The sequence below is a fragment of the Vombatus ursinus genome, unplaced genomic scaffold, assembly GCF_900497805.2.
Source record: "Vombatus ursinus unplaced genomic scaffold, bare-nosed wombat genome assembly UNPS02013074.1, whole genome shotgun sequence".
Lineage (NCBI taxonomy): Eukaryota > Metazoa > Chordata > Mammalia > Diprotodontia > Vombatidae > Vombatus > Vombatus ursinus.
The window spans coordinates 14,035-41,514 of NW_020952852.1; the positions used below are offsets into that span (position 1 = coordinate 14,035).

At 48.6% G+C, this 27,480-nt stretch overlaps 3 protein-coding genes across 4 annotated transcripts; 2 read left to right on the forward strand and 1 right to left on the reverse strand.

The window, feature by feature from the left end:
• The first annotated feature begins 1,273 nt into the window (after positions 1-1,273).
• LOC114040397 (torsin-2A-like) lies at positions 1,274-13,326 on the forward strand. 2 transcript variants are annotated; one of them, XM_027858490.1, is made up of 6 exons: positions 1,274-1,427; positions 4,523-4,788; positions 5,789-5,964; positions 6,677-6,804; positions 7,158-7,300; positions 12,731-13,326. In XM_027858490.1, the coding sequence occupies exons 1-6, from the start codon at positions 1,274-1,276 to the stop codon at positions 12,758-12,760; spliced, it is 897 nt and encodes a 298-aa protein (XP_027714291.1). In that variant the 3' UTR covers positions 12,761-13,326. The 2 variants fall into 2 exon arrangements, with proteins under 2 accessions (XP_027714291.1, XP_027714290.1); XM_027858489.1 differs by lacking the exon at positions 12,731-13,326 and having other exon boundaries at positions 7,158-7,779.
• On the reverse strand, positions 7,941-23,424 carry LOC114040396 (tetratricopeptide repeat protein 16-like). The gene is made up of 12 exons (XM_027858487.1): positions 23,286-23,424; positions 21,818-21,973; positions 21,329-21,419; positions 20,762-20,905; positions 20,191-20,291; positions 19,965-20,091; positions 17,883-18,097; positions 15,849-16,099; positions 14,190-14,331; positions 11,741-11,906; positions 11,105-11,244; positions 7,941-10,822 (listed from the first exon to the last, which is right to left on the reverse strand). Exons 2-12 carry the CDS (start codon positions 21,958-21,960, stop codon positions 10,606-10,608), a joined length of 1,737 nt encoding a protein of 578 aa, XP_027714288.1. The 5' UTR covers positions 21,961-21,973; positions 23,286-23,424; the 3' UTR covers positions 7,941-10,605.
• Positions 23,425-23,607: 183 nt separating this feature from the next.
• On the forward strand, positions 23,608-27,417 carry LOC114040398 (probable peptidyl-tRNA hydrolase). Its single transcript, XM_027858491.1, has 4 exons — positions 23,608-23,785; positions 26,372-26,591; positions 26,842-26,941; positions 27,259-27,417. Exons 1-4 carry the CDS (start codon positions 23,690-23,692, stop codon positions 27,329-27,331), a joined length of 489 nt encoding a protein of 162 aa, XP_027714292.1. The 5' UTR covers positions 23,608-23,689; the 3' UTR covers positions 27,332-27,417.
• The last annotated feature ends 63 nt before the right edge of the window (positions 27,418-27,480 follow it).

The following is a 27,480-nucleotide window of genomic DNA, read 5'->3' on the forward strand; positions in this document are numbered from 1 at the left end:
AACACAATTACAATTCTCCAGATGTTGGGGAGAGGTGGGAGTAAAGGGAGGGGAACAAGCATTTTTTTTTGAGATCATCCCAATATAATCTACTCATACCCACACCCTCTGTCTATGCAGATTCCTTTCAACTACCCTAATAATGATAAAATTCTTAGGAGTTCCATGTATCATTTTCCCAAAGACGAATGTAAACAATTTAACCTTCTTTCATCCCTTATGATTTCTCTCTTTTTTCTTTTACCTTTTTATGCTTCTCTTGAATTTTGTAAAAGAATGCCAAATTTTCTATTCAGCTCTGGTCTTTTCCATCAGAAATGCTTGTAAGTCCTCTGTTTCATTAAATATCAATTCTCTTCCCCTCCCCCCAACGCTCCTGAGATTATATTCAGTTTTGCTGGGTAGGTTATTCTTGATTGTAATCCTAGCTCCTTTGCTTTCCTGGATATCATATTCCAAGCCCTCTGCTCCTGTAAGGTGGAAGCTGCTACATCTTGTATGATCCTGATTGTGGCTCCAAGTTATTTGAATTGTTTCTTTCTGGCTCCTGGAAAAAGTATTTTTAAAAACAACTATACAAATATCAAATAACTCATTTGATCCTCACAACAACCCTCGGAAGGAAGTGCTAGTATTATCTCCATTTTACATTGGAGGAAACTGAGACAGGTGGAGGTTGTGACTTGCCCAGGAAGCATCTGAGGCAGGATTTGAACCAGGTTTTCCTGCCACCAGGAGGAGGGCCCCTATCCTCTGTGCCACCTAGCGCCTCTCCACATGCACACCAAGATTCTATTAGTTTTTTGGCTGCCGTTCACACCTGTGACTCTTACTGACAGTTTGCAGTCCACTGTGGGGGGACGGAGCCCCCGCCTCCCTGCCGTTCTGGCAGGTTGGGCAGTGAAACAGCTCCCCCTGGTGGCCGTTTCTAGGCTCTGCTTGCCCGACCGAGGCATCCCAGAGCCTGCCAGGCCTCCGCGGGGCCTGTTTCCTCCTGTAGCGCTCAAACGATCCCTAATCCCCACATTCGCCCTAGGACTCTCTTCCCGGGGTGGGCGCTGGTTTCTGTCCTACCTCTAGGGAAAGGGGAGCCAGGGGGCGGGCCCGAGCCTGAACCCAGGTGAGCGACAGCCCCGCCCCTCCCTTCCCTGCGGTGCACTCTGGGAATTGTAGTACAAGGACTAGAGGGACGGGGCGGGGAGGTCTGGGTCGTTGGTGGACGGGGTCGGGGCTGAGCCGCCGCGGCCCGGGCTCGAGCTGCCGCGGGTCCGGGATGGCGGCTGGAGTCGGCCCGGCCTGGGCCCGGCTGCTCTGGTTCCTCGGGCTGCTGGGGCTGGTGTCCGCCGCGGCCGCCGCCTGGGACCTGGGCTTGCTGAGCTGCAGTTTCGGCGCCTTCTGCGAGTGCGACTTCCGACCCGACCTCCGGGGTGAGCGCGGGGCTGGAGACTGCGGGGTCCTGGGGGCCGGAAGCCCGGACGTCGGGGGTTGGGGTCCGGCTCTGCGGGAGTCTGCGGGGCCCGGGCCCGAGGCTTGGGGGCTGCGGGCCCGGGAGGTCGGCGGCTGGGCTTCGGGGCCCGGTGCTGCTCAGACCCGCCTGTCGCCAGGCACAACGGGCTTGGGAACGCGGGAGCCAGGCGGGACCAAAGGGCAGGGACTGGACCAGGAGGTCAGCCAGGAGCAAGAGGTTGGAGCCTGGACGTGGGATCAGAGTTAGGGGGGCTATAGGACACGCGGAAAAGAGACTGGATTTGGAGTCACCGGAGGTGGATTCTAGTTCTGGTTTGGCTAATGATGCCCCATGTAACTCTGGGCAGATCACATCCCCTCAGCGCCTCGGTGCCATTGGAATAGATGATTCCTAGAGTTCTTTCTGATTCTGAATCCTGTGACTGGGGCCCCGGAAGAGGTTGGGGTAACTCTCTAGCAAGGGTAGACCGGGGATCCAAGGCCAGAGGGAGAGACAGGCTCCTTCTCTTCTCCCATAGCCATCAGTTAACAAGGCTTGTGGATTCTGCCTCTACAGCGTCTTTTGCATCCATCCCTTTCCACTCACATGGCCACTGCCACTTTAATTCTGGCCTTCTTCACCTCTAGCGAGGCTATTCCACCAGCCTCCTAATTGGATCCCCAGCTTGTAGGCATTCTTTCCATCCATTCTCCACATACCTACTTTGTAAAGTGCAAGATGAGCGATGTTGCCACCACCCTGTTAAGGAAGCTCCAGGGGCTCCCTTTTGTCTAGGAAAAAAAAATACCGATCCCATAGTGTGGCATTTAAAATGCTCAACCGGGCTCCTGTCCACCTTTCCACGTTTATAGCATGTTATTCTCTCCTTATGCACTTTAAAGATAAACTGGCATCACAGACATGCATTTCCTCATCTCCAGATAGAGGATCCCTAGCTTCCTTCACGGTTCAGCCCCTGTGCCATCTCGTGTGCCTTTCCAAATCCCCCTAATTGTTAGAACACTCTCCCTCCTCAAATTATCCTATATATATTTATCTATTTATGTTTCAGCCCCCCCCCCCAGTAAAATGTAAGCTCCTTGAGAGCAGGGACTGTTTCTTGTCTCCCAGACTCTAGTAGTGTCTTGTATATAGTAGATGATGTGTTAATGCTTATTGGATTATGTTAGATTAGTTGGAATTAGGGCTAAGGTTGGGGAAATTGACCCTTGGACTGGAAAAAAGAGGGACTTGAGTGCTGGAGTCAGTGATTGGAGATTTTGGACTAGTGAGAAGGACCTGAGGACTGGTAAGTGGGGAAGGTTGTAGTGAAGTGAGCATCTGGGGGCTGAATTGGGAATTGGAAGTCTTAGGGGCCAGCAGAAGGGAAACAGACAGGGAGAGTAGGAGATGGGACTGGACACAAGAGGACTGGAATGAGGTGAGGAGGAGACCAGGGCTGTGAAGCTCCTGGAAGTAGGGTTGTAGTTAACCAGGAATTATAATGAAGGCAGTATATCATAGGGCAGCTAGGTTGATGCAATGGATAGAGCACCATTCCTGGGAGTTCAAATCCAACCTCAGACACTAGCTGTATGACCCTGGACATGTCACTTAACTCTGTTTGCCTCAGTTCCTCATTTGTAAAATGAGCTGGAGAAGGAAATGGCAAACTACCCCAGTATCTTTGCCAATAAAATCCCAAATGGGGTTGCAAAGTCAGACAACACTGGGAAAAAAAAAAGACTAAAACACATCATAATGGATAAACCCAAAGGCCTTGCTTTTTTTTTTTTTTTTTTTTTAAGGCAATTGGGGTTAAGTGACTTGCCTAGGGGCACTCAGCTAGTAAATGTCAAGTGTCTGGTCTGAGGCTGGATTTGAACTCAGGTCCTCCTAGCTCCAGGGTCGGTGCCCTATCCACTTCACCTGAAGGCCTTGAATTCTAATCCTGCCTCTGACACTAGCCATATAACCCAAGGCAAATCATGTAACCTCCCTGAATCTGTTTTTTCATCTTAAAATGCAGATTTTACAGTATGCCAGAAAACTCTCTAAGACAAGTTATAGAGTGTTGCTGATCTGCGCTGGTAGAAGGAGTTTACTCATTGATGAGCTCCTATGCTGATAAAATCATAGATCCAGACCTCTCTCCTCTATCCCCCCAAAAAACAAAAAAACATGCATAACAGTAGCATTTACCCTAAAGGGTTGTTATAAGGCTCAAAAGAGATCATATTAAGTGTTTTGCAAACTTTAAAGCTCTACATAAATAAATTTCTTCAGATTTAGGATTGATTGGGAAATTAGAATTGAGTCACAGAAATTAGGGGGACTAAAGAGTCCCCCTCTCTAACTGGTGTTGAGAGCCTCTAGTAGGAGAAGCTAATCTGTGAGTTTCTGGCAGGAGGCTTTGAGGGAAAGAAGTCTTTGAGTTTGGATGGCGATACTAGGCCTCTGAGAACCAGGCACCATAAAGGTGGTAATAAACATTGAGTTTAAGGTCTAGTATAGAGAAAACATGCTGGTCAGCTGGTTAATTGATGACAAGCTAGTATCTAATGACCTATGGAAGACTGTTTTCTTCAACATGCTTATCAGTGGCTCATATACAAATATAGACAGCTGTCAAATTTGTGCATAACATGAAACTAGCAGGGATGGCCAACATGCTGGACGACAGAGTCAGGATCTAAAAAGGAGCATGGGCTAAAACTAATGAAATGACATTTTACACAGAAACTGCAAAGTCTTACACTTGGTTCCAAAGAGCAAATTATCAAGTACAGAATAGGGGGATTTGGCTCAGCAGCCGTTCATATAAAAAAGATTTTGGGGAGGAGATGGGTGTTAAGTGACCACCAAGTTCAGGGAGGCTGAGATATATTATCTAAGGGGCTATGTTTTTATGTAGATGAATGAGCCAGTGAGACCAGGGGGTCCCTGTGGGCATGGAAGGGCCAGGTCATTAGATCCCCTTTCTGGGATTGGAATGCCTCCTTTAACCAGAGATCCCCATGGGGACCAAGTGCTCCCCTGCCAGCCTACCTGGAGCCTCTCCTTCTTCCTCTGCAGGCCTAGAGTGTGATTTGGCCCAGCACTTGGCCGGGCAGCATCTGGTAAGACAACTGGTAATGAAGGGGCTGAAGGCTTTTGTGGAGAATCCTGAGCCAGCCAAACCCCTGGTGATGTCCTTCCATGGCTGGACTGGCACGGGCAAATCCTATGTCAGTTCCATGCTGGTCCAGTACCTGTTCCGAGACGGGATGGCCAGTCCCCACGTGCATCACTTTTCTCCTGTCATCCACTTCCCCCATGCAGAGCAAATAGAGCACTACAAGGTAAGCCATTCACCACCCAGGCCTTCCTCCCACCAAGAGCAGGCTGAGTGCTGGGGGCCTAAAGGACAGAATGGGAAATCAGCTGGATTAAGGCCACAGAGCAAATTGGGAGAAGCTGGGTCTCCTTCCACTCTGCCTGTAAATTAGCCTGCCCTTCTCTGATCTAATTTGAACCGGAGTGACACAATGGACATTTGACTGGTGTTTTTGAATACTTATTAAACACTCCCAGGGGTGTGGTGTTGAATGCGACAGTAGTATAATGGAAAAAACTGAATTTGGAGTCAGAAGACCTAGGTTTGAATCCCAGCCCGGCTACTTACTCCATGTGACCTTGGGTAACTCATCTTTCCTGGGCTTCAGCTGCCTTATATATAGAGGGGCTAGGATCCCCTCTGACCTATGAACTCCCCTCTTGCCCTAAAGCTACAATCTCATCTGTGGCCTGTTCCTCCACAGTGCCTGTGAGTTCAAGGACAAAAATTTGGGCTTTAGGTTTTGCTTTTAAACACAGCCTGCACTGCTTCCCCTGGCCAGCTGTCTTGTTCATGTGGCCAAGTGACCCTGGACAAGTCTCTTCACTTCTACCTCAGTTTCGCCATCTATGAAATGGGGAGAATAAGGCCTGCCCATTTGTCCAAAGAGTCAAGTGAGAGGATGAAAGAGCTTTGAGAAATAAAAATGACTTTTCAAAAATGGTAAGGGGTTGTAGTATAATTGGTGGAAAAGTGTGAGCCAATACAAACTCATCACCAGCCATGGAAAATCATTCAAAAGGTCACGTCCAAGTGAAGGCAGCTCCTCCTCGGTGGATCTGGGGTTCCTGCCCTAGGGAGCTTCTGTCCTCTGAGGGTAGGGCATGTTACTATCTCACACTGGACAGACTGAAGGGTCACCTCTCTCTGGTTTTTTATCATCCCTTCCCCCACCCCATATTTAACCTTTTCTTGTCCCTGGTGTCCATGCTACCTCACCTTGCCCCCTCGTGTTCCTCTTACAGAGTGACCTGAAGCAGTGGATCTTGGGGAACCTCACAACTTGTGGCCGCTCCCTCTTCCTCTTTGATGAGGTGGACAAGATGCACCCAGGCCTGTTAGGGGTACTCCGTCCCTTCCTGGGACCTTCCTGGGTAGTCTATGGTACCAACTACCGAAAAGCCATCTTCATCTTCCTCAGGTAGGGTGGGGCTGGAAGGGTTGAGTTCTGTTCTCCCCACAGTCAGTGCTGGTAAGCAAACAGAATAGTAGTCATCCCCCCAGTCTGAATGAGGGCTTCCCCTCAGAACCAATTTCATGAGGCCTCGGAGCCCTTGAACCCTGATTATAGAGATATCATTGTTTGCAGTGATTTGTTTCTCCTTTGAAGATCTCCAAGCACCATATTAGCCCGCCTGTTTCATCCTCATGAAACATGAGGTAACATGAGATAAATGGGGGAACAAGTAAGAATCCCCTTTTATAGAAAGCAACACTGAAGACTGGGTTCTGGTACCAGGTCTGCAATGAAATTGATGCATGATTTTGGCTATTTCTTACTACCTTTAATAGCCTCAGTTTCCTCACCTGTAAAATGGCACTCATACACCCCTCCCCTTGCCCTGCCTTCCTCACAAGGTTGTTGTGAGGGGGCGGAAATGTACTTAGTCAGCCCCAAAGGACTGTGCAGACAGGTTTGATGATTATGACTCTAAGGCTAAAGAGAAGCCTTAAGGTGAGAAGATGCTTCCCTCAAATGTTTCAAAGAGTCTGGGGAAGAGCTCGGTTTCAGACCTACGTGTCCTGCTTCCTAGTTCTGGGTTGTGTCCACGTACTGTTAGATGAGAGCCAGACCTCCCTCTCTCCCACCCCTGTCTCATCTATGTCCTGCCTTTCCTGCTTTGGGGTTCCAGCAATGCTGGTGGGGAGCAAATCAATCAGCTAGCACTGGATGCCTGGCGTGCCCGGAGAGACCGAGAGGAGCTCCAGCTTGGGGATCTAGAACCCGCCATCTCTAAGGCCATCGTGGACAACCCCCAGCGTGAGTCCTTTGCCTATCTTTCCACTCACCCCACTTCCCTGAGGCCCCATCCAGAATGGGAGTCAGAACTTAGAACTGGAACAGTTCCAGCCACTCAGGTCTCAGATCTTCCCTGTCCCCTCTCCCCCTCTTGTATCCTTGAAGGGTTGTAGGAGGGGGGACCTAGAACCTAAGCCACCCCCCTCCCCAAAGTGGCCCCAGCTCAGCCCTCCATTAACTTTAGCTCAAAGCCAAGAGTAGATCATCCTGTTCAGTCATCATGGTTCCCTTCCTGTGGGGTGTTCTGGGCCTGTACCCTCAGCTGGTGACTTGTGTCCTGACCCGGCCTCTTCCTGCTTCTCCCTCACCCTCAGATGGTTTCTGGCAGTCGGGAATTGTAGAAGACCAACTCTTGGACTTGCTGGTCCCCTTCCTGCCCCTCCAGCGCCACCACGTCCGGCACTGCGTGATCAACGAACTGGCCCAGCTGGGCCTGGCCCAGCAGCAGGAGGACGAGGTAGTCCAGGCTGTGCTGGATGGCACTGCCTTCTTCCCTGAGGAGGAGCAGCTTTTTTCTTCCAATGGTTGCAAGACTGTTGCTTCTCGAATCACCCTCTTCCTATGAGTGGGCAGGACCCACTCATTTCCTTCTGCCCTCCCCCCAACTCCATGTATCATCAAGGGACTCTGCTGGGGAGCTTTGGTCCAGACTTGCTGCTGGCAGAATGACCTTTGCCCCAGGCATTCCAGAGGGTGTAAACAGGGCAGGCCCACAGCCCAAGGAGCAGAGGGCTAAGGGCAGACACGCAGTTTGAGCTTCTGCCACTTTGGGTACCTTCCAGACTGATGGTGGCAGGGAAGACTTGGATGTTGCTCTGCTGGTTTGAGGACATCTTGGCCTCACTTGCCTTCCTGCCCCTCCCAAACTCTACCTCCCCCACACCCCCAAGCCCAAAGCTCCTGGCCGAAATACAACTTCATCTGAGCCAAGTCCAATTCCCTTTTTCCCAACCCAAATCTGAGCCTTATTTAAATTGATGCTGTGATTGGGTGACTCAGGGACCATATGTCAGTCATGTCCTCCACCCCTACTAGAGGCTTGCAGGACCCCCTGGGAGGCTCACGTTCTCCTCTCCAGGCTCATGAAGACTACACACACACACACATACACACACACACCCCTCCCTTTCCCCTTCCCCCATTCCAATCTCCCCATTGCCTGGAGGAACACCAGGAAGCCAGAGAACTTAATAAGACCCAACCATCTTCCCAGCTTCCCACCCCAGCAGGCACAAAGATGGAGATTGTGGGGCTGCAAACTTTGCTCTTTAACAAAGCCTACTTCAAATGTTTTTAATTTTGTAATGAAGTAAAGGGAGAGGATACAAAATAAGCTTATTTAAGGGACCAGGGAAAGCCTATCTAGGTGTTACTGCTCTGGCTGGAGAAACCTTGGTGGCTCTATCAGGAAGGAGGCTGGAGCAGGAACTGATGGGTATGGAGATAGGCTGGAGGCCCAGGGTAGGTGGAAAAGGAGCTGAGGGATTTCCTTCGGTGACAAGACATCTATCTCACAGACCTGCCTCTTACCCCCCAAAAATGCAAGGGTGGGTATGGATGGTGCCCACCTGTTAGGGCTGGGGAAAGAGAAGCCAGGGTTGTCAACACACTGGTTCAGGGAAAGACCATTGTACTTTAGCCTTCACTTTGGTCTACGTGGCAGCAGTCTTGGCCTCCAAGGAGGGTGTCTGCCCTATGAAGACAGTAAAGTACGTGAAAGAGGCCTGCCTCTTGCAGATGGTGGTTGGCTTAGTCCCTAAGAGAGAGATAGTTCCAATCAGGCCTTAGCCTCAGGAAAGCCAAACCATCCGGGGTCCTTTGGGCCCTCGAGCTTGACTTTCCCTGCTTGACCTAAGGAGTTGATTTCCAGGAATTCTCATCATAAGTTAAGAAGAGGGCTGAGAGGAAGACCCAGGAGTCCTCACTGCCAGCTCAAAATACAGATACTGCACCAGTTCCAGAGAGTGCTGATGCAGGATTATGGAAATGGTAGCTCTAGAAAGGCCCTTTGAATCAGGTGCAGCCTCCCTCCATTACCACATGGCTGAGTGCAAAGAGCACACACTGGTTTTGAAGTTAGGAGGCTTGTTGGGTTCAAAATCTGGTTCTGACACTTACTAGCCTGGAACTACTCTGAATCTGTTTACACATTGGTCAAGCAAAGATAACGCTTGCACCTCTTCCCTTAGAGTAGGTGTAGATTTAGAGTTGGAAGAGATCTCGAATGGCCTCATTTTATAGATGAGGAAACTGAGGTTAAGATATTTGTCCCAGGTTCCACTGGCAGTGTCCTCTGGGCCCAGGTCCACCCCCTCCACACTGCAGCATGCCCCTTCTTGTGAGATAATGTGGCACAGTGGAGATAGCACCAGACCTGAGATTATCTCCCTTCTCTGGGCCTCAATTTCTTCATCTGTAGAAGGGGGTAAGGATCCCTGCCTTGCCTCCCACTGAGTGATAAGGATCAAATGATCAAAAAACTTTGTCACCTGAAGAGTGCCATACGAATGTGTTATTAGTTGCCTCCATTTCATTGCCCTGCTGTGATCTGGGAGTGTCCCTGGGGACTCAAGACTGTGCCAAGGGTCCACTGACCACATGCTTTGGCAGGTCAGGTACAAGCCTGGTGGCAAACAGTATGCCTAAGGGCCAGCCTGGCTACGGGCAGAAAGGCCTGTGGTGATAGAAGGGCTCCATCCACCTTACAGTACTATCTATATACATGAGTGTGGCTGTTGCAAATAGGGAAACTGAGGCCTGGAAAGGGGAAGTGACTTATCCGGGGTGACTCTGAAAGGCTAGAAATTTGTTAAGCGCCTGGTTGCAGAAGGAAGGGAGCCAGGGCTCATTCTCTCCCACCTAGTGAGGAAGACCCGGGTTCAGAACTTACCAGGAGAAGCTTGGTGCCTTGGGGGGCTTCCAGGCTGTTCCTCTTGACTTGTTCCTGTTTGCCTTGTGCTGTTCTTGATCAGCGTCTGATCCTTAAGGAATCACAGTATTTTAGAGTTGGAAGGGACCTTGGAGACTCGTTAGTTCCAACAACCCTCTTCCCCAATCTAGCCTCTGCCAGAGGCCGCTCCCTCATTTTCCATTGTTGGACAGCACCCATAGTTTGGAAGTTCTTATGTCTAGCTTAATTTAGGCTCCCTATAACTTTCAAACATGGCTCCCAGAGTAAACTGTATACCCTCATGTGACAGCCCTTCAGATATTTTAAGATCCTCCCCACCACATCCCCAGCTAAGCCTTCTCTAGGCCAAACAACCTTTTCCTTTTCAATCAATCCTGTATGGCATTGTTTTTTTGAGACCTTCCCTAGCCACCCTCCTTTGAACATGCCAGTTAAGGATCTCCAATTCTGTAAATGTGTCTGCTTAAACTCCACCCATGCAGGTGGAGTTGAAAGTAACTGTGTAAAACTGTGACTTAGTAATGAGCTCTGATTTAGTAGATGCAGTGATTTGAGGGTGCCACATAGGCTAGCTGGTGGTTGAGCTGTTCCAAACTTAACTAGACCAGTCCTTGCACGACAGGCAAGCAAGGCTTCTGCTGGGCCTATATTTGAAGTCTTTCCAGTTTGGCAGACCCTACCAGAGACAGACTCAGAGAGCCCAGTGTCCCTCCACACCATGACCAGGTGAGAGTAGGATGTTAGTGGAGTTTATCAATGTCTCTCTTAAGATAAGGCCTGAGCCCTGAAGCCTTAATGGTGTGGCCCTACCAATTCAATCCTAGTAGGATGACAGAACTGGGAAACAGAGGTTATCTTCCTTCCCTCGGTCTGAAATCTGCACGGTGTGAGGTCCCGGGGAACAAGGCTTTCCACTTCCCTTCCCTTGCCTGGATCCCTGCTGTGTGAATCACAGGAATGTTGTCAGGGAGCCCTGTCTCTCCAGAGTTAGGCGTCTGCTCAGCAGGGGGTATGTTGTCTGGCCTCTTGTTCACATCCTTCTCTGTGGAAGCACCCTTGTTCAGGAGCCTGCAGGAAAGGAAAGGTCAGTGTCATCCACAGAGTTTTGTGGACTTCTCTTCCCCACTCAAGATTGGCCTGGGTGTTAGAACCAGATTTCACCTAAATAAACATGGAATGTGGTGGGGTTAGCCCAGCTACTTAGTCTATACATGCTCCAAAGATGCCTAATTGTGAGCTTAGGACCCTGTTTTCTTCATTAGGAAAGCTAATTCCTCCCTCCTCCACTTTTACACCACCACCTTCCCATCTAGCATTGCCCTCTGGTAAGTCTCCTGAGATGAAGCTGACCCCAGGACATCCTGGGGGTACTGGAAAAGCTGGTTCTGCATCGCCCTCTCCAGGATGGTTTTAGCCATCATCATTGTCTTGCTGTTCATCACAGACTCTACAGAGTGGCCAGGGAAGAGGTTCGCCATCATAGAAATGAGCTGCAAGGAAGAGAGGGAAGGTAAACTGAGAGATCCAGATTTGGGATCAAGTCTTGCCTGGGGAAACTGAAGTCTTCCTACACAACTTGTGAAATTAAAAGAACAATCCTTTGTAATCAGGTGTTACTAGCACAGCCGAGGTTCTGTGGCCATGGATGACATCTAACATCTATAGGAAATGAAATCATTCTAGCTACTAGTCTCCACCTTTGTTCTCCCACTAATCAGAATTGCTATGAAGGAGTGAAATGTCTGCCTCAAATTTTCACAAAACACCTTTCCTCCATCTTTTCTTTTCCTTATTGCTCTTACACTTATTTAGATATGGGTCATGTCTCTCCCCCTCCCCCACAGAGTGTAAGCATCTTATGGATGGTAATTATATAATTTTTTAAAAGCCTTTGTATTCCCAGGGCTAAGTACAGTGCCTTGCACAGAGTAAATGCCTAACGACTTGTTTGTTGAATACCACTGAACTGGGCCAGGTTGGACCCACCTGGGGGTGTTTGGGGTTGAGGAGCAGCAGGGTAGCAACATCTTGACGAGCCCCAAAGATATCCTGCAGCATTAGGCGGTTCCTGGCACGGAGGAGGTATAAGTTTGCTTTCTCTGGGTTGTACTCAATGGCTGAAGAGAAGTGTTGTTCGGCCTTGTGGTATTGTCTAGAAATAATAGGAAGAATCTAACTTTGTGGAAGCCAGCAGAACCACGTCTGAACCCAAGTATGAAAACTAACCCTAGCCCATATGTGTCTGGCCTGAAAGAGGTCTGGTGTGACTAGGAAATGCTAGGCCTGACAGGCAGCTCCTTCCTTCCTAGCCCTCAGTTCTAGAATCACCATCAGTAGCAGCATCACTTGATATGTAACAGAAAAATTCATTTCATTTTCTCTTTTTATATTTTGTTAGTATATGTTTTCAGAGATATGGTTTTTCCTCTGAGGAATCCTTTAGCTGAATCCCAGAAATGGTGGTATATAGTCTTATTATTCTATGATCTGTTCTTTTACACATTCATTATTTAGGATGTTATTAGTAAGTCTCATTTAGGGCTATATCTTTGGTTTGCATTATCTATATTGATTACTACTTTTGCCTTTTTTTGGGGGGGGGGTGGTGAGACAGTTGGAGTTAAGTGACTTACCCAGGGTCACACAGCTAGTAAGTTTCAAGTGTCTAAGGCCGGATTTGAACTCAGGTTCTCCTGACTCCAAGGCCAGAGCTCTATCTACTGTGCCATCTAGCTACCCCTACTATTTTTATTGTACTATAATCTGTGAAGGATGTGTTTAGCATTTCTTTCTTAAATTTATTTATAAATCCTCTTTGCCCTTAGCACATGGTCTATTTTTTTAAAAGTATGATGTGGTACTGAGAATATATCTATATTCTTTAATGTTCCCATTCAGCAAACACCTTAAATCTTGCAGCTCTAATTTCTCAAATACTCTCAAATATTTTCTCCTTTTTGTTTATCTTTCTGCTAGGTCTATGCACAGCTGAGAGAGGAACATTAAAATGGCAGCACAGAAAATGTTGTAAAGGACAATGGGTACATAATGAGACAGATTTTCAGTCTTGGTCAATGTATTGATCCATATGCTGGTCTATTTTGCTTGATTGTACTTATCTGTTATAAGGAAGGACTCTATTGATCCGGGAGGAGACATGGAGTAATATAAAGAATTAAAAAAGTAAAATTAAAACATGTTAAAAGGGGGAAAAAAGAAAACATATGGGATTGAGAGCTGAGAAATCTGGATTCTACTCATGGCTCTGCCCATAATTCTGAGCAAATCTCTTCCCTTCATTGAGCCTATTTCCTCTCTGAAATGAATGGGTTGGATGGGATAATCTCTAGGGTTGCTTTCAACTCAATGGTCCCTAAGTTTTTTGTAGCGCAGAAGCCTTTCTCATATATTTCTCTCTCTTAATCTCACACTGATTTTGGTGGGAAGGGAAAGAGTCAATGAGCACTGCTTCGATTTGTGTATTTGTTTTATTCCCCCCATTCAACAAATCAACAAATACTAAAATTTTGCCTACCATATGCAAAGCATTCTGCTAGACATTAAAGATATAAAGATGGAAATGACACAGGCTCTGCTCTTGAGAAATCTGAAATCCAATGATGGTGTTGGTGAGAGGGGCAGGGAAAACAAGTACATACATAAACTATAACACGAGGGAGTTAATGAAATGGCAAAGGAGATCAAGTACCAAGAGAAATTTTAGGAGAGTTTCAGTGAAGACTTCATGGAAGACACCTTGAAGAAAAGGAGAAACTTCGACAAATAGAGATTTGGGAGGGAGATAAGGAAAAGAAGAAGCCATTCTGCACATGAGCAAACAGATTATCAACTCCTTGAGGGCAGGGATTATGCCATTTTTCATCTTTTGTCTTCCCAGCTTCCAACATAAGGCTTTGTACTCTGCTTAATTAGAAGACCATAGATTTAGAGCTGAAAGGGTCCTCAGAGGCCATCCAGTCCAGCCCTCTCATTTTATACATGAGGAACCTGAGGCTTAGAGTGGATAAATGACTTGTCCATATTCACACACTAGTAAGTCTAAGAGGGAGGATCTGAACCCAAGTCTTCCTGATTCCACATCCTGCATGCTATCCAAATTGAACTAGAAAGCTGAAGCTGAGGTTTCCCAAATAGGTATTGAGCACCTTTGCTGGTGGGGGCATAGGATGAGAAGGGGACATAGGCAAGCTCTGGGCTGCCATGTCTTAAGAAGCAGTAACTGAAAGCAACCAGAAGGCACTAGACTGGGAAGCTGGCAGGTGCAGTCAGTGGCTCAGGCCCCCTGGAAAGTCTGCCCAGGTATCTGCCTGGCTAGCCTAGTGCCAAACTGAATCATCCTGGAGAAAAGGCTTGTGAAGACCCTTTGGCCAATGGCTCTTCCTTAAGCCTCATCATTACAGGTGCCCCCACACACCTCAGCTTATGCTCTCGAAGCCCCAGCTTCTCCTGAAGCATTCCAATGCGGTACTGAGCACCTTGGTCCCCGGGGGCCAGCGCCAGTGCCTCCAGGTAATCGGCCTCGGCAAAGGCCAGCTCTCCAAGCTTGAAGAAACAATCTAGAAGGGAAGGAAGAGAGGAGGAAGGGGGAAACCACCTGGTTTCCTTGTCTGACCCCAGCCCCATGACTTTCCTTCTCCTCCTCCTCCTCCTCCTCCTTGGTCGGTGAGGTCTGGTCAGTCCCTCCGCTCACTAGTCTCTGCCCTTCGGCATTCTCTACTTAGCTCCCAGCTGGGATTCTGCTCTCCTCTGCCCAGTGCCCAATTTGTCTACCCCTTCACTGGCCACAGGAATCATCCTTAGGGACCTTGTAACCCCTCTGCTGTCCCCCAAATTCAATCCAAGCTTAGAGAGCTGGGGCAGATCCAGCTGGAGAAGAGGACAAGTATAGGCTGTAGGTTTATGAACATGTGTGAGCACACATGTCTGAGCCTAGCCCCATTTCCAAAGCCAAATACCATTGATTTTTTGATCATCTGTTGTTTTGTACTGTCCATGTGTCTTCCTTCTATTAAGGCAAATAATGAAAAGCTATATGTATAAGAGAAAACTGACAAAGAGCTGGCCTTGGGAGGCAGGACGATCTGGGTTTGAATCCCTTCCCTGACCCATGCTGGCTAGGTGACCTCTCAATGCCCCAAGCTAGAAATTGCAGGGCAGGTACCAATCCACATTAGCAAAGAGAATTTTCTCCTTGGAAAGGTACACTATACCAGTGAATCACAAGTTTTGGGTCTAGGTACCTTCTTGCCCCTCTAAACACATCTCCCCACATCCCCCACCTCACCCCCAAAGATGAACGTTTTGATAAGGAATGGTGAACTACTAGTACTCTGGATCTGTGATTTCATTGTTTGGGCCATCTCCATGGATGCAAATTGCAGCCTTTCTGTGACTTAGTGAAGACAGTCTTTGAGAGGGCCACCCTGGTCGTAAGCCTCTCCAAAGCTTAGCGAGACTGGTCCCCAGATGACAGGCACAGCCTTCGAGCCCCAGGGTTCTGTCCCCTCCACACCACAGGAAGGAAGTGGTGGGGAGGGACACACACACAATCAGTTAAAAACCCCAACAGTGTGACATTAAGTACTATAATTCTGAGGAGGGAGGAAACCGAGGCTTACTTGGGGAGGGCTTCCTAGGTGAAGTAGAATGTGAGCTGGACCTTGTAGGACTGATAGGATTTGGAGAAGCAGAAGGAAGAGGGAAGGGCATTCCAGGAGAGGAGGAAGTCATGAGCAAAGGCAGAGGTAAGGATGAACTCCTCCAGGAGTGAGACATGAGGGGATGGGCCTGGCTAGAAAGGACAGGGATGTGGAGGGGATACAGCTAGCTATTGGAGGCCAAGGAGTTCAGTCAGCAGCACACAAGATACTTGGACTTGGGGCTAGCAGACCCGTATCTGGAGCCCCACTCTGCTGCTGCTAAGATGCAGAATGGGAGCAGGGGACCCAAGGACCTCCCAGGTCCCTTCCAACTCTCCATCCTCTGAAGCTCTTCACATGCCCCAGCATACAAGGTGAGGTACCTCCCCTGACCCCACCCCCACCCCCCAAGAGGACCCTCAGGACGAGCTCACCCCCTCTGTTGATGTAGATCCCCTTCTCTCTTTTTTCGCCCCGTAGGGCCTTATTGAGGAGCAGCACACCTTCTTCATAGGCGCCCTTGATATAGCAGAAGACTGCAAAGTCATTGTAGGTGAGCAGCAGCTGGCGCTGGGCCTGCCTGGCCATCTCACTATCCTCCTCATCTTCTGGGCTTAGCTCCAGGGACTTGAGAAAGTCTTCAATGGCTGCATCAAAGTCTTTGAGCCTCCGAAACAGAGTGCCCCTGGGATGAGAGGAGGCAGGAGGGTCTGGCTCACCTCACCCATGGGTGGCAGGGACACTGACCCTAGTAGGCCCCGGCTTCTGCTGACAGGGAGGGGATCAAGCCCGATCGTCCACCTCCCACGGGTCCCTAGATTCAGGCCCTGAACTTTCCATCTGAAAGGCTTAGAATCCTAACTTGTCAGAGCTGGACGGGGTCTTAGTGACCTTTGATAGTGATGTCCCTCTTGTCACCTTCTCCTCCCCTTCCCCTCCCCCCATCCCATCCTATTCTGTTTGTGGATGGGATACCTTCTCCACCCTGCTGTGAACTCTAAGACTCGTGATAGAAGGCACTATGTCATATTTCATCTCGGTACGCCCCAGAACATAATATCTGTTCAACTGAATGGAACCAAGCCAGACCTGCTCATTTTATACAGGAAGAAATGTAAACTCGGGCTATTGATGATGGTCACACAGGACATCAGTAGCAAAGCCACAACTAGATCCTAAGTTTCCTGACTGCCAGATCAGGAACTCTACTGTGACTGCATGTTTCCTCCCCTCTCCTCCTCTACCCCAGCCATGAGATGGTTAGGCAATGCACCCTAGGTCCTCCTCCCTCATTGCCTCCTGTGACAAACTGGCCAGGAAGAGTACTGAGTTTCCTCAGCGGGGTCTTTGGAATCCCAAATCTTGATTCCTCAGTTCCCCCTCCCCACCCAAGAGCTGGCCCCCATGACACACAACTGCTTCTTAGGTCCATACTTGGGCCCATTGTGGCACCATGGGCAGAGTGTTGGACTTAGAGTCAGGAAGACTCCTGCCTGAGATACAGACCAGCCAGGTGACCCCGGGCAAGTGCTCAGCCTCAGTTTCCTCTTCTGTAAAATGGGATAATAGTAGCATCACCCTCATAGAGTTGCTGTAAGACTATGTAAACTAGGCAATGAGACCCGGCAAACCTTAAGTCAACCAGTCAACAAGGAGTTATTTTGCCGGTATCTACTATATTACAGATACTGTGCTGGCCACTGGGAATACAAAGACAAAAAAAAATACTCAGTGCCCTCAAGGTGTTTATATTCTGTGGAGGGAGGGAGAGAGAGAGAGAGAGAGAGAGAGAGAGAACGAGCAGGGGAAAATAACATGCTCACATATAAGTAAATGCAAAGCATACACAAGGTAAACACAAAGTAATTAGGAAGGACTTCATAAAACACTAGATAAATGCCAACAAATGTTACTGGCAGTGAGGTGGTACAATGGATAAAGAGTGGGACCTGGAGTCAGGAAGACCTGAATTCAAATCCTACCTCAGCTACTTATGAGCTATGTAGACAACTCACTTGACTGCTGTCTGCCTCAGTTTCTTCATCTGCAAAATGGGAATAATACCTATTTCACAGGGTTATTATGAAGATAGACTGAAATAATATTTGTAAAGGACTTTACAAAGATTAAAGTGCTACATGTGAATGCTAGCTACTAGTCAGTAATTCTTTCCTTCACTATTTGTCATGTAGTCATTTTCAATCACATCTGACTTCATAATCACTTTTTGGGGGAGGGTTTTCTTGGTAAGGATACTGGAGTGGTTTGCCATTTCCTTCTTCAGCTCATTTTACAGATGAGGAAACTGAGACAAACAAGGTTAAGTGACTTGCCCAGAGTCAAACAGCTAAGTGAACTCAAGTTTTCCTTACTCCAGGCCCAGCATTCTATTCACTGCGCCACCTTGCTGCCCCTTTTATTGTTTATTATATATTCTTTATCATTTATTATTACTATTGTAATTATACCTGAACAAGTAGTAGCTAGGGTCCATTGGGCTGTTCTCAATGGCACAGTTGATCCGGATCAAAGAATCCTCCAGGTTCCCCTTCAAGGCCAGGACCACTGCCTCCTCCCGGGCCTTCCTGGCCTGGGCCAACAATTTCTCCAGCAGGGTGGTGGCCTCAGGGTGCCGAGGCTTAAGGGTGACAGCCCGGCGCAGATCCTGATAACACTGATTTGGCTGGCAGCAGGGGTGGAGAGGAGGGCAAAGGTTAGGACTGCTCCCCTGAATGGTCAGGGACGTTTTCCCCATACCCCAGTTGTGTTTCCTTTGCATCCCAACCAAAATGCCACCTAGGCCAAGTCATAGACATAGCTTCATCCTTGACAACTCCTGGGTAAGAATAATAGCTAACATTTACATAGCTCTTTGTTATAAAGTGCTATTGTTGTTGTTCAGTTGTTTTTCAGTCCTGTCTGACTCTTCATGACCCCATTTGGGGTTTTCTTGACAAAGATACTGGAGAGGTTTGCCATTTCCTTATCCAGCTCATTTTACAAATGCGGAAAATGAAGCAAACAGGGTTAAATGACTTGCCCAGGGTCACACAACTTGTAAGAGTCTGAGGCCAGATCTGAACTCAGAAATATGAGTCTTCCTGACTCCAGGCCCAGCACTCTATCCACTGCACCACCTAGCTGCCCGTAAAGTGCTGTATATATGTTATTAATCCTCACAATGACCCTCTAAGGTAGGTGCTATTATAATATCCAATTTACAGATTAAAAATTTAGGCAGAGAGAGGTTAAGTGACTTGCCCAGGGTCACACAGTTAGTATCTGAGGGAGTGCTTGAACTCGGCTAACTTCTGGCTTAGCATTCTAGCCAGCCTCTGTACCATCTTGCTTCACGGTCTCAGAATGAGGCAAATCAGAATCACAATGAGCTGATTCATCAGAATGTTAGGCAAGGATGACACCTTGGAGACCAGATGGTCTCAGCACCTTGGTTTTATAAAGAAAGAAATGGGGAGTAGCAGCTTGCCCAAAAGTCACACTGTGAGTTCAGGGTACAGGCAGGGATAGATCTGGGGGGTCCTGACCCCTGGTCTAGCAAACTCTAGCCATCTCAGACCACTGCTGACTAACAGTAATTTAGAAATACTCCACTAGGCAGTGGAAAGATCACTGGACTTGTCAGAAGTCTGGAGGACCAAGGATGACTCCAGCTGTGTGATCCTAGGCAAGTCACCACGTTTCTCTCTGCCTTAGTTTCCTCATCTATAAAATGGGGATTGTTTTTGTTCTACTTCTCTCAAGATTATGATGATTAAAGTGCTCTGTAAATCTTGAAAAGGTTAAGCTATAACCTTGGAGTCATTCCTGACTCTCTTCTCCTTCACCCTGCCCCCCTCCATTCACTCAGTTGCCAAATCTTATCATTTCTACTTCCAAAGCATCTCTCTGATCTGTTCATTTCCCCTGCTCACAAGGCCTCCCACTCTATTCCAGGTCTTATTCATTTCTTAATAGACCTAAGGCAACAACCTCCTGATTAGACATGCCAGCCTCAGTTTCTTCCCTCTTTAATCCTTTACTAGACTGTGAGCTCCAATCCTATTTTTTGCCTTTCTTTTTATCCACAGTGCTTAGCACAGTGCCTGGCACACAGTAGGCACTTGGTAAATGCTTATTGATGTGAATTCTTCTACATAGTTGTCAAATATCTCTAAAGTACAGGTCTGACTATATGTCATTCCCCTACTCAAAATTCTTCAATGGCTCCCTTTTGCCTTTAGGACAAACTACAACTCCTCAGCCTGGCATTTAAAGCTTAATCTTATTTGATATTACTACCCTTTAAGATGTCTACATTCTGAACTGGCTGAGGCTGGGGTGGGGCTGAGAGGAAAGCTGGGGTTCTGGGGATTGATTACCTTGACTTTTCCAGAAGGATTTGGGAACAACAGGGCCCTTGGACGCCCTGCCCATCCTAATCTTAGGGGGCTGAGTGCCACTCCCATCCAATCCTAATTGTGCAGCTGAGTTTAGGGACTGAATTGTGGTCCCATCCTGCCTGTTGAGGAGGGGGTTGGTTTGAGTTCTACCTTTAGGAAGTAGTTATAGAGTCGAGCACGAAGGATGTAGACATCAGGGTTGGAATCTTGTTTCAACTCTTTTGTGACCATCTGGAGGCATTCCTGATATCGTTTCATGGCCAAAAGGCAAGCTATGCTAGAATGAGGTGGAAGGAGGGTGCCAAGGTGAGGGAGACTTCCCTCCCAGCCCTATTCCTTGCCCCCCTCCCTCCAGCCCTTAAGGCCCCAGGGTCACCTGCGGAAGCGGTAGGAGGGCTTGTAAGGCTGCAGCTCTGAAGCTTGGGTGAACAGGTCCAAGGCTTTCATGTATGATTGTTGTTCAAAGAGACACTGGCCCTGGTGGGGAGGCAGGCATCCACAGATGGTTCTAAACCCCCTCCCAGGTTGTCAGGACAGCTGGGTATGTACCCGAGAGGTGTAAGAGATGTAAAAGGAGACAGGAAGAGGCAAGGGAGAGACAAACAGATTGAAAGGGACAAAAACTCAGATGGGGAGAGACAGAGGAGGAGGCCAGGAGAGTTACAGAGACAGAAATGAGAAGAGATAAGAAAGGGGAGAAAAAGAAACAGATGTCGGCATGGGAGAGAAAGAAACAGACTAGGAGAGAGGTGGGAAGGAAAGAGTGAGAGGTAGAGCCACCGGGGGGGATAAGCACACAACAGGATGAGGCAGAAACAGACAGATGGTCAGAGACAGACTGACAGTCCAGCCCAGACTGAGCCTTGAGACCCCTGCGTGCCCTCCTCCCCTCAGGAAGGGGAGAGAAAAGGCAGTTCCCTATCCCTAGGCAGGAATAGGCAACTCACCTGCAGATAGAGGACAAAGCAAAGGCGCTCCATATACTGGGACTGGTATGGGGCTAACAAGGTAGCCTTTCGAAGGTTCTGGGCGGCTGAGGCAAAGTCACACAGCTGGAGATAGGCCTCAGCCCGAAGCGCATAGGATTCCACCTGCGGCAGGTGGAGAGGGAAGACACCCAGGGAGAGCTAGTTTTGATGTGGTCCAGTCTAGTCTAGTCCAGCCCACCCTGCAAAATAAGCACCAGGCTCACTGAATCTCAGATAAAGAAAGGATCTCTGAGATCCTCTAGTCTAAACAAGGACTACAGGATTTGTCAGGAGGTGGAACTGAAGTCCAATAAGGGGAAGTGACTTTCAGGTTAGAGAATGAGTGTCCATGTAGAAGATACCAAGGAATCCACTGACCCAATGGGGGTGGCACCAAGAAGGGGAGTTACAGCAAATGGGCAGAAAATGTGCTTGTCCTTTGGGTTTGGGGGAGGCCGGTGGCCCAATCCTTGGCTAGGAGGGGATGGCAAAGGGGATTGTGGGGAGGAAAGAGTTTTTGCTCTCTCCTTTCTCTCCCATTCTCACCAGCTGGGGATTAAGGTTGATGGCTTTGGAGAAGGAGAGTACAGCCTTTTCCCACTCCCCTTTGGACATGGCGTCTTGCCCATGATGAAAGCTGTGGACAGATGACCAGGCAGACAGGTAGGTTGGGAGTGAGGGGGGCCAGAGAAGGACCAAAAGGTAAAGGGCAAAAGTGGACAGTCTCAGTCTAGCATGATGGGGGTTCAGGGAAGGAAGGGCTGGGCAAATGGCTTCCTGGAGGAAATCATAAAATCATAGAATTTGGGGTAAGAAGTATCTTCTGGTAAGTAAGGTATTATCCCCTTTAACAGATAAGGAAATAGGTACAGAAAAAGTGTCTAAGGTCACACAGCAACTGGCAAGTAAATCTTAGACTATAACCTAGGCGTCCTGATTCCCAAGGAACCTAGGGTTTCCTGAGATCTGGATCCCCAGGAGATATGGGCTGGGGGCAGGGAGGAAACAAGGAGGAGGGTAGAGGCCCACACTTACTGCTCATCAATCTTGTTTGGCAAGAGAAGGCCCCTGATTGACAATTTTGGGTGTTCAAGTCTCCTGAAAACAGTGCTGGTCCCAAGGATCCGAGTCAAGATCGGGTTCTCTACCTCTTCCTCACATAACTTCGCCAGAGACATAGTGCTGTGGTCCCTGAGAACCAGAGAATCTTAGAGCCTGACTGACATTATCTGAACTTTAGCGTGGCACTGAAGGCCTTATGATGATGATCTGTCCTTAGTCTACCTTTCCAAAGCTTCCAAATCATAAAATATTAGAGCTGGAAGAGATCAGTGCTAGCTAGTCCAAGTGATTCACTTTACAGAGGAGGTAACTGAGGTAAAGAGGGGCAAGGGAATCTCTCCTATACCAGGTCAGTGGCAGAAACAAACCTGAATTCAGGTTTCCTGATTCCAGACTTGGACACCTTGCTTGGTCCCACACTGTCTTCCCTGCTGCTCACTTCTTGGGCAACTCTTGGGCTCTCAGGATCCTTGACAACTGTCCCCAAAGCCCTGTCCTCATTAAAGACCCCACCTCAATTCTCTGTACTAGGGTCTCCCCGCTATAGGGCAGTTAGTAACTAAGCACCTAGGACTGAAGGCCACGCCCCTCCTGCCGGCCACGCCCCAGACTCTGCTTTCCAGGAATTCTACCCCTTTGTACGTAATACTATCTAACACGGCTTGCAAGGTTAACCCGGAGAACACTTTACATACACCTTTTAGCCTTCATTCTTTTCATATCTCAGTTTCACCCTTTATAAAATAATAAAAGAGATTTAAATTTGTCTTTCTCAGTTGGGCACATACACACACTCCCCCCGACTCCATCTTGCATTTTCATGAATTACTAAAGAATTCTAAAGACCCACTGGGAGTGAGAAAATACTATTTCAGTCCGGGGTTGCAATGAGGGTTTGCATCAATGAATCAATAAACATCTTAAAGCGCCTACTAAGTGCCGGTTCAAGTTAGGCGCAGGGGGTACACTGTCAAAATGGAAAATCTGGTGCCTGCCCTGAGGCACCCCTCGAAGGTCTTCTAAGTCTATCGGGGGAATATTCCTCCAGCAAACACATGCCGCTGGCAGAGCTTAGAGGTATCGTGGGGTAGTTGAAGAGCCGGGGAAATGGGAGCCAAAGGGTGGTTTGGGGAGAAGTCGGTCAGTGGCTTAAGTGACTGGGTGAACACTTAAAAAAAAAAAAACTTGACTTCTCAGCCTCAATTTCCTTAACTGTAAAACGGGGTAATAGAAAGATTTCCCTGTCCCCAGATTCTTTCTTAAGAGATGGAAGGGACCTCATGGAGCCCACGCCGAGGAAACAGGCCGTACGATTTGGCCAAGGTCACATAGCCTGTGCAGGTCCTCCGCCCCGCCTCCGGGGGGAGCCAAGGGGACGCCCGGGGGTGTGCGCTCCCACGCGCCCCGGAGGACGACGACACGTGGGACGGCGGCTCTTCACCTTCTGGTGACGGAAATTTGCTTCTGGGATCTCCTGGGGCGTGCGCGGGCGGCCGCCTGGCGCTGGGCCAGGACCACCCCTCTCCCGGAGATGCCATCCCACAGTATGGACGGACACTCGCACAGTCGCTGACCTTCCACCGCTTCCGCCTCCCAGAAACACGCCCCCTGCCTCCCCCTTGCGGACCAGCGCCCGCGCGCAGGGCCGACGAGGACAGTGCGCAGGCGCCGCCCGCGCCCCCTCCGGACTGCCCCCGGGGGAGGAAGGGAGGGGGAGGTAATCTCGGAGAGGAGGGACGGGGCGAGGCCGTAATTGGTCGCTTGCCGCGCTGACGTCGAGGGGCGGGATCCTCGCGGTGAATGGTGGCCGCCTGTGAGTAAGAGGAGTTGGTGCGGGAAGAAGACATGACTCGCTCGGGACTCGGGCTCTTGTGGAGCCGGCTGAGCCGGGGGATGAGCCGAGCCGGCCTCGAACCGCGGCCTCCTGGGAAGAGGTGGCTGGTGAGTGTGCGGGGGAGGCCGGGAAGCTTCCCGGGCTGGGGGGAGAGGGGGCCGGGGGGTACGAGAGGGGGGGTGGGGTTAAAGGCACACCCGAGCCCCAGCCGCGCCGGGAGCCTGCCATGCCCGGGCCCCATCCCCCTGTGTGGCCGGGGGACCGTAGGGAGAACTGGAGGGGACTCCGGAGTCCGCTTTACAGTTAAGGAAACTGAGCCCCCCAACCTCCAAGTCCAGTGACTTGCCTAAAGACTCACGAGTAGTCATTGGCAGAAACTGGATTTGAACCTGGGTCCTCTGCCTCCACTTTTGTGTACTCTTCCACCCCGGGGATGGGGCGGGTGGGGGTGGGGGATTCGAGAGGAGGCTTACTTTGGTCTCACATTTATGAGATGAGTGTCTGATGGGTACAGAAAAAAACTCGCTGAGTAAAAAGTTTGGGTGAGCCATGAGCCTTGCACTAAAGCAGGTTTTTAATCTGGGGACCCATGAATTTGTTTGGGGACGGAGAAAGACCGCTCTAATTTAACTCATCTCTAAATGAAATCTGGCATTTATTTCAATTATTAATTTTTAAAAATTATGAAAAAGCCATAAGGGTCACCAAAGGGGTCCATGACAGCCCAAAAAAAAAAAAAAAAAAAGGTTAAGGCCCTCTATAGCCTGCTAGGATAGGATATGAATCGTATCTCATGTAATAGTGCATATTGTAGCTATACTATCTAATAATATATATTATTAAAGACTAACAAAATGCTTTGTGAGGTCCAGGGGTCATTGTCAGCTTCAAGAAGGCTTTATTTAATTTCAAAAAAGAGTACCAATAGGTGAAGAGAGGGAGGGATGATATGCCAGGAATGAGGGACTGGTTAAGCAAAGACATAGAGGCATGAGAGGATGTGGAGCAGAGTGTTTTTTTAACTGGTTGTGAAAGAAGGGAGAAAAATGAGATGAGGCTAGAAAAGGAGGGTGATGCCAGGTTGAGAAGATTCTTGAATACTAGCTAGACATTGAAGGGTTTAAATATTACTCACCAGGTAATAGAGAACCACTGAACATTTTTGAGCAGAAAATTGATCAGAAGAAATCTCTGGATGAGAAATATTAATTAGGTGATATTAAATAGGATGGATTAGAGCAGGGAAGAGAGAGAGAGAAAGATCTGAAGCTGCTGTGATACACCAGGCAAGTGGTGATAAGGATCTGACAATGATACCAATAGGAATAGGAAAAAAAAAAAAGACTTCCAGAGATGATTTGAAGAAGTTGTCAACAGAGCCTGTTACCTGATTAATTGTGAGAGGTCAGAGTCAAAGAGAAGCCCACAGGTTATGCTCAGCTGGCTGAGTGGTGCTACAAGTGCCATCAAGTGAGGAGGTCAGAATAGGTTTTTGGGAAAAGATACGATGAGGTCATTTCTGGAGATGTTGATTTGAGGTGCCTTTGGGACATCCAGGTGGAGATGGGCTGGCAGGAATTAGCAGTGCTCAAAAAGAGAGAGGTCAGGGCTGAAAGTACAGATCTGGGAATTATCTGTCTAGAGGTGGTTGTGGAGCGGTCACCAGAGGAAATTGTGAAGAAAGTATAAAAATAAAGGGTCCCCCATCTTGGGGAATGTTAGTGTTAGGGACATAGGAAGAGCATAAGAAACCTTGTGGGAAGAGGAGGAACAGTTAGACTGGAGGAAGACCCAGGAGAGTGTGATAACTAAAGTAGGCAGGCAGTAAGCATTTATTAAGCACCTACTGTGTACCGGGCACTGTGCTAAGTTCGTGGTGAAGAAAAGGAAAAATATAGCCCCTGATCTCAGGGAACTCACAGTCTGACATGGGAGCTGACATGAAAACACCTATGTATAAACAAGATATATCCAATACATATACGAGGGATCAGGAAAGGCTTCTCATAGATGGAGTTTTAGCTCAGACTTGAAGGAAGTCAAGGAAGCCAGAAAGCTGAGATGAGGAGGCAGAGCATTCCAGTCCTAAGGAGGTGCAGTGTCTTGTGGGGGGAGCAGCAAGAAGGCCAGTGTCACTGGATCACCAGAGTACTTTGAGGGGAGTAAGAAGAGGAAAGGTAGGAAGGGGCCAGGTCGTGAAGAGCTTTGAGTGCCAGAGGATTTTTATATTCGATACTAGAGGTGAGAGTGAGCCACTAGAGTTTATTGAATAGGGACGTGACATGGTCAGACCTGTTCTTTAGGAAGATTAATTGGACAGCTGAATGGAGATGGATGGGAGGAGCAAGACACTGAGGCAAAGAGGTCAACCAGAAGGCTATTGCAGTAGTCCAGGTGAGAGGTGATGAGGTAGCAGTGTCAGAGAAGAGACCATAAATGTTAGAAAGGTAAAGTCAATAGGATTTGGGGTAATAGAGCAGTCGGACTAGTCAGCAGTGCCAGAAGGAATAGGGAGAGGTCTAGGAGAATGAGGCCTGGGGCAGAGGGAAAGCCTTTGGATTTGATTAGCTTAATGGTAACCTTAGAACAGTTTCAGTAGAGGGGTGGGAGGAAGCCCAACTTCGGGGAGTTCAAGAGAATGTGGGTGGGTAGTGAGGAAGCGAAGGGTAGCCCAGTTCTTCTTTGACTCACAGGTGGCTGGCCTGGGCAACTACAGGTTGCAGGGCACACGGCACAGTGTGGGCATGGCTGTGCTGAACCAGCTGGCCAAGCACCTGAATGTAGCTGACCAGTGGAAGAGACAGCGTCAGTGCTGTGCAGATGTGGCCATCACCCGCTTTGGAGAGGCTGAGCTGGTGCTTCTCAAACCCTGCCAATTCATGAATGTCAATGGGCGCAGTGTGGCCCAGGCTGGTGAGAGATCAGGGATTGGTAGGGCTCCCCCTGCCCAGCCTTGGGGGAGGAGGGATTGCTGGCACTTGGTTCTGGTTCCCTAGCTTCTGTCCCCTAAACATTTATTAAATGCTGGTTTTCTCCCTAGAGATAACTTCATGGCAAAGGCTAATGAGTACTGTATTGTTTTAGCTGATGGGGAGGAGGTATAGAGTGAATCCTGGTTCTCTGCGTCCTCCCTCATCCATCTCACTCTTGTTTCTCTGGGAAGCCAAGATGTATCAGCTGGCAGCCGAAGACATCTACTTGGTGCATGACGAATTGGACAAGCCACTGGGGAAGCTAGCCATGAAGCTGGGGGGCAGTGCACGGTGAGGGAGCCAGGGTCCTCAGAGATCCTTGCCACCCCCAAAAGATTCCCATGTTGGGGCCAAGGAAGGAAATACTTGGCCCTGTGAGTGTTGACCCCAATTTTCCCATTGGTAAAATGAGTATGCTAATCACTGCCATATTTCCTTAGAGATGTTAGAGAGGGCATGAGGCTTACGCATCTTTTGTACTGTCATGGAAGAAGTTATATTGTCCTTGAGTCTCCTCATCTTCCCACTCTGTCTTTTCCTTGCCCCGTCCCTGCCCTTTCCTCTAATGAATTTCTGACACTTGTTCTTTCTGGGTTTTGTCTTAAAAGTGGTCACAATGGGGTACGATCCTGCATCGACTGTCTCAACTCAAATGTAAGTCTTTCCCCCAGGGTAGTGTAGCATTTCCCTAGGGCTAATGGTGTCTGCTGGAGCCTGTGTGTCCCATCAATCCCCCATCCTCTGAGACCTTAGTGTTGAGGTGAGGTTTTTGGTTTTTTTGGTTTTTTTTTTTTGTTTGTTTTTTGTTATTTTGTTTTTTGGGGTTTTTT

Excerpts from the sequence above, each read along its gene's own strand:
- LOC114040397 (XM_027858489.1), top strand. The coding sequence starts at position 1,274 with ATGGCGGCTGGAGTCGGCCCGGCCTGGGCCCGGCTGCTCTGGTTCCTC. Across the intron at positions 5,965-6,676 it reads GCCATCTTCATCTTCCTCAG|CAATGCTGGTGGGGAGCAAA; the intron begins GTAGGGTGGGGC and ends TTGGGGTTCCAG. Across the intron at positions 6,805-7,157 it reads CATCGTGGACAACCCCCAGC|ATGGTTTCTGGCAGTCGGGA; the intron begins GTGAGTCCTTTG and ends CCTCACCCTCAG.
- LOC114040396 (XM_027858487.1), bottom strand. The coding sequence starts at position 21,960 with ATGTCTCTGGCGAAGTTATGTGAGGAAGAGGTAGAGAACCCGATCTTG. Across the intron at positions 11,907-14,189 it reads CTTCGAGAGCATAAGCTGAG|ACAATACCACAAGGCCGAAC; the intron begins GTGTGTGGGGGC and ends TATTATTTCTAG. Across the intron at positions 11,245-11,740 it reads TCAACCCCAAACACCCCCAG|CTCATTTCTATGATGGCGAA; the intron begins GTGGGTCCAACC and ends TCTTCCTTGCAG.
- LOC114040398 (XM_027858491.1), top strand. The coding sequence starts at position 23,690 with ATGACTCGCTCGGGACTCGGGCTCTTGTGGAGCCGGCTGAGCCGGGGG. Across the intron at positions 26,592-26,841 it reads GCGCAGTGTGGCCCAGGCTG|CCAAGATGTATCAGCTGGCA; the intron begins GTGAGAGATCAG and ends TTCTCTGGGAAG. Across the intron at positions 26,942-27,258 it reads AAGCTGGGGGGCAGTGCACG|TGGTCACAATGGGGTACGAT; the intron begins GTGAGGGAGCCA and ends TTGTCTTAAAAG.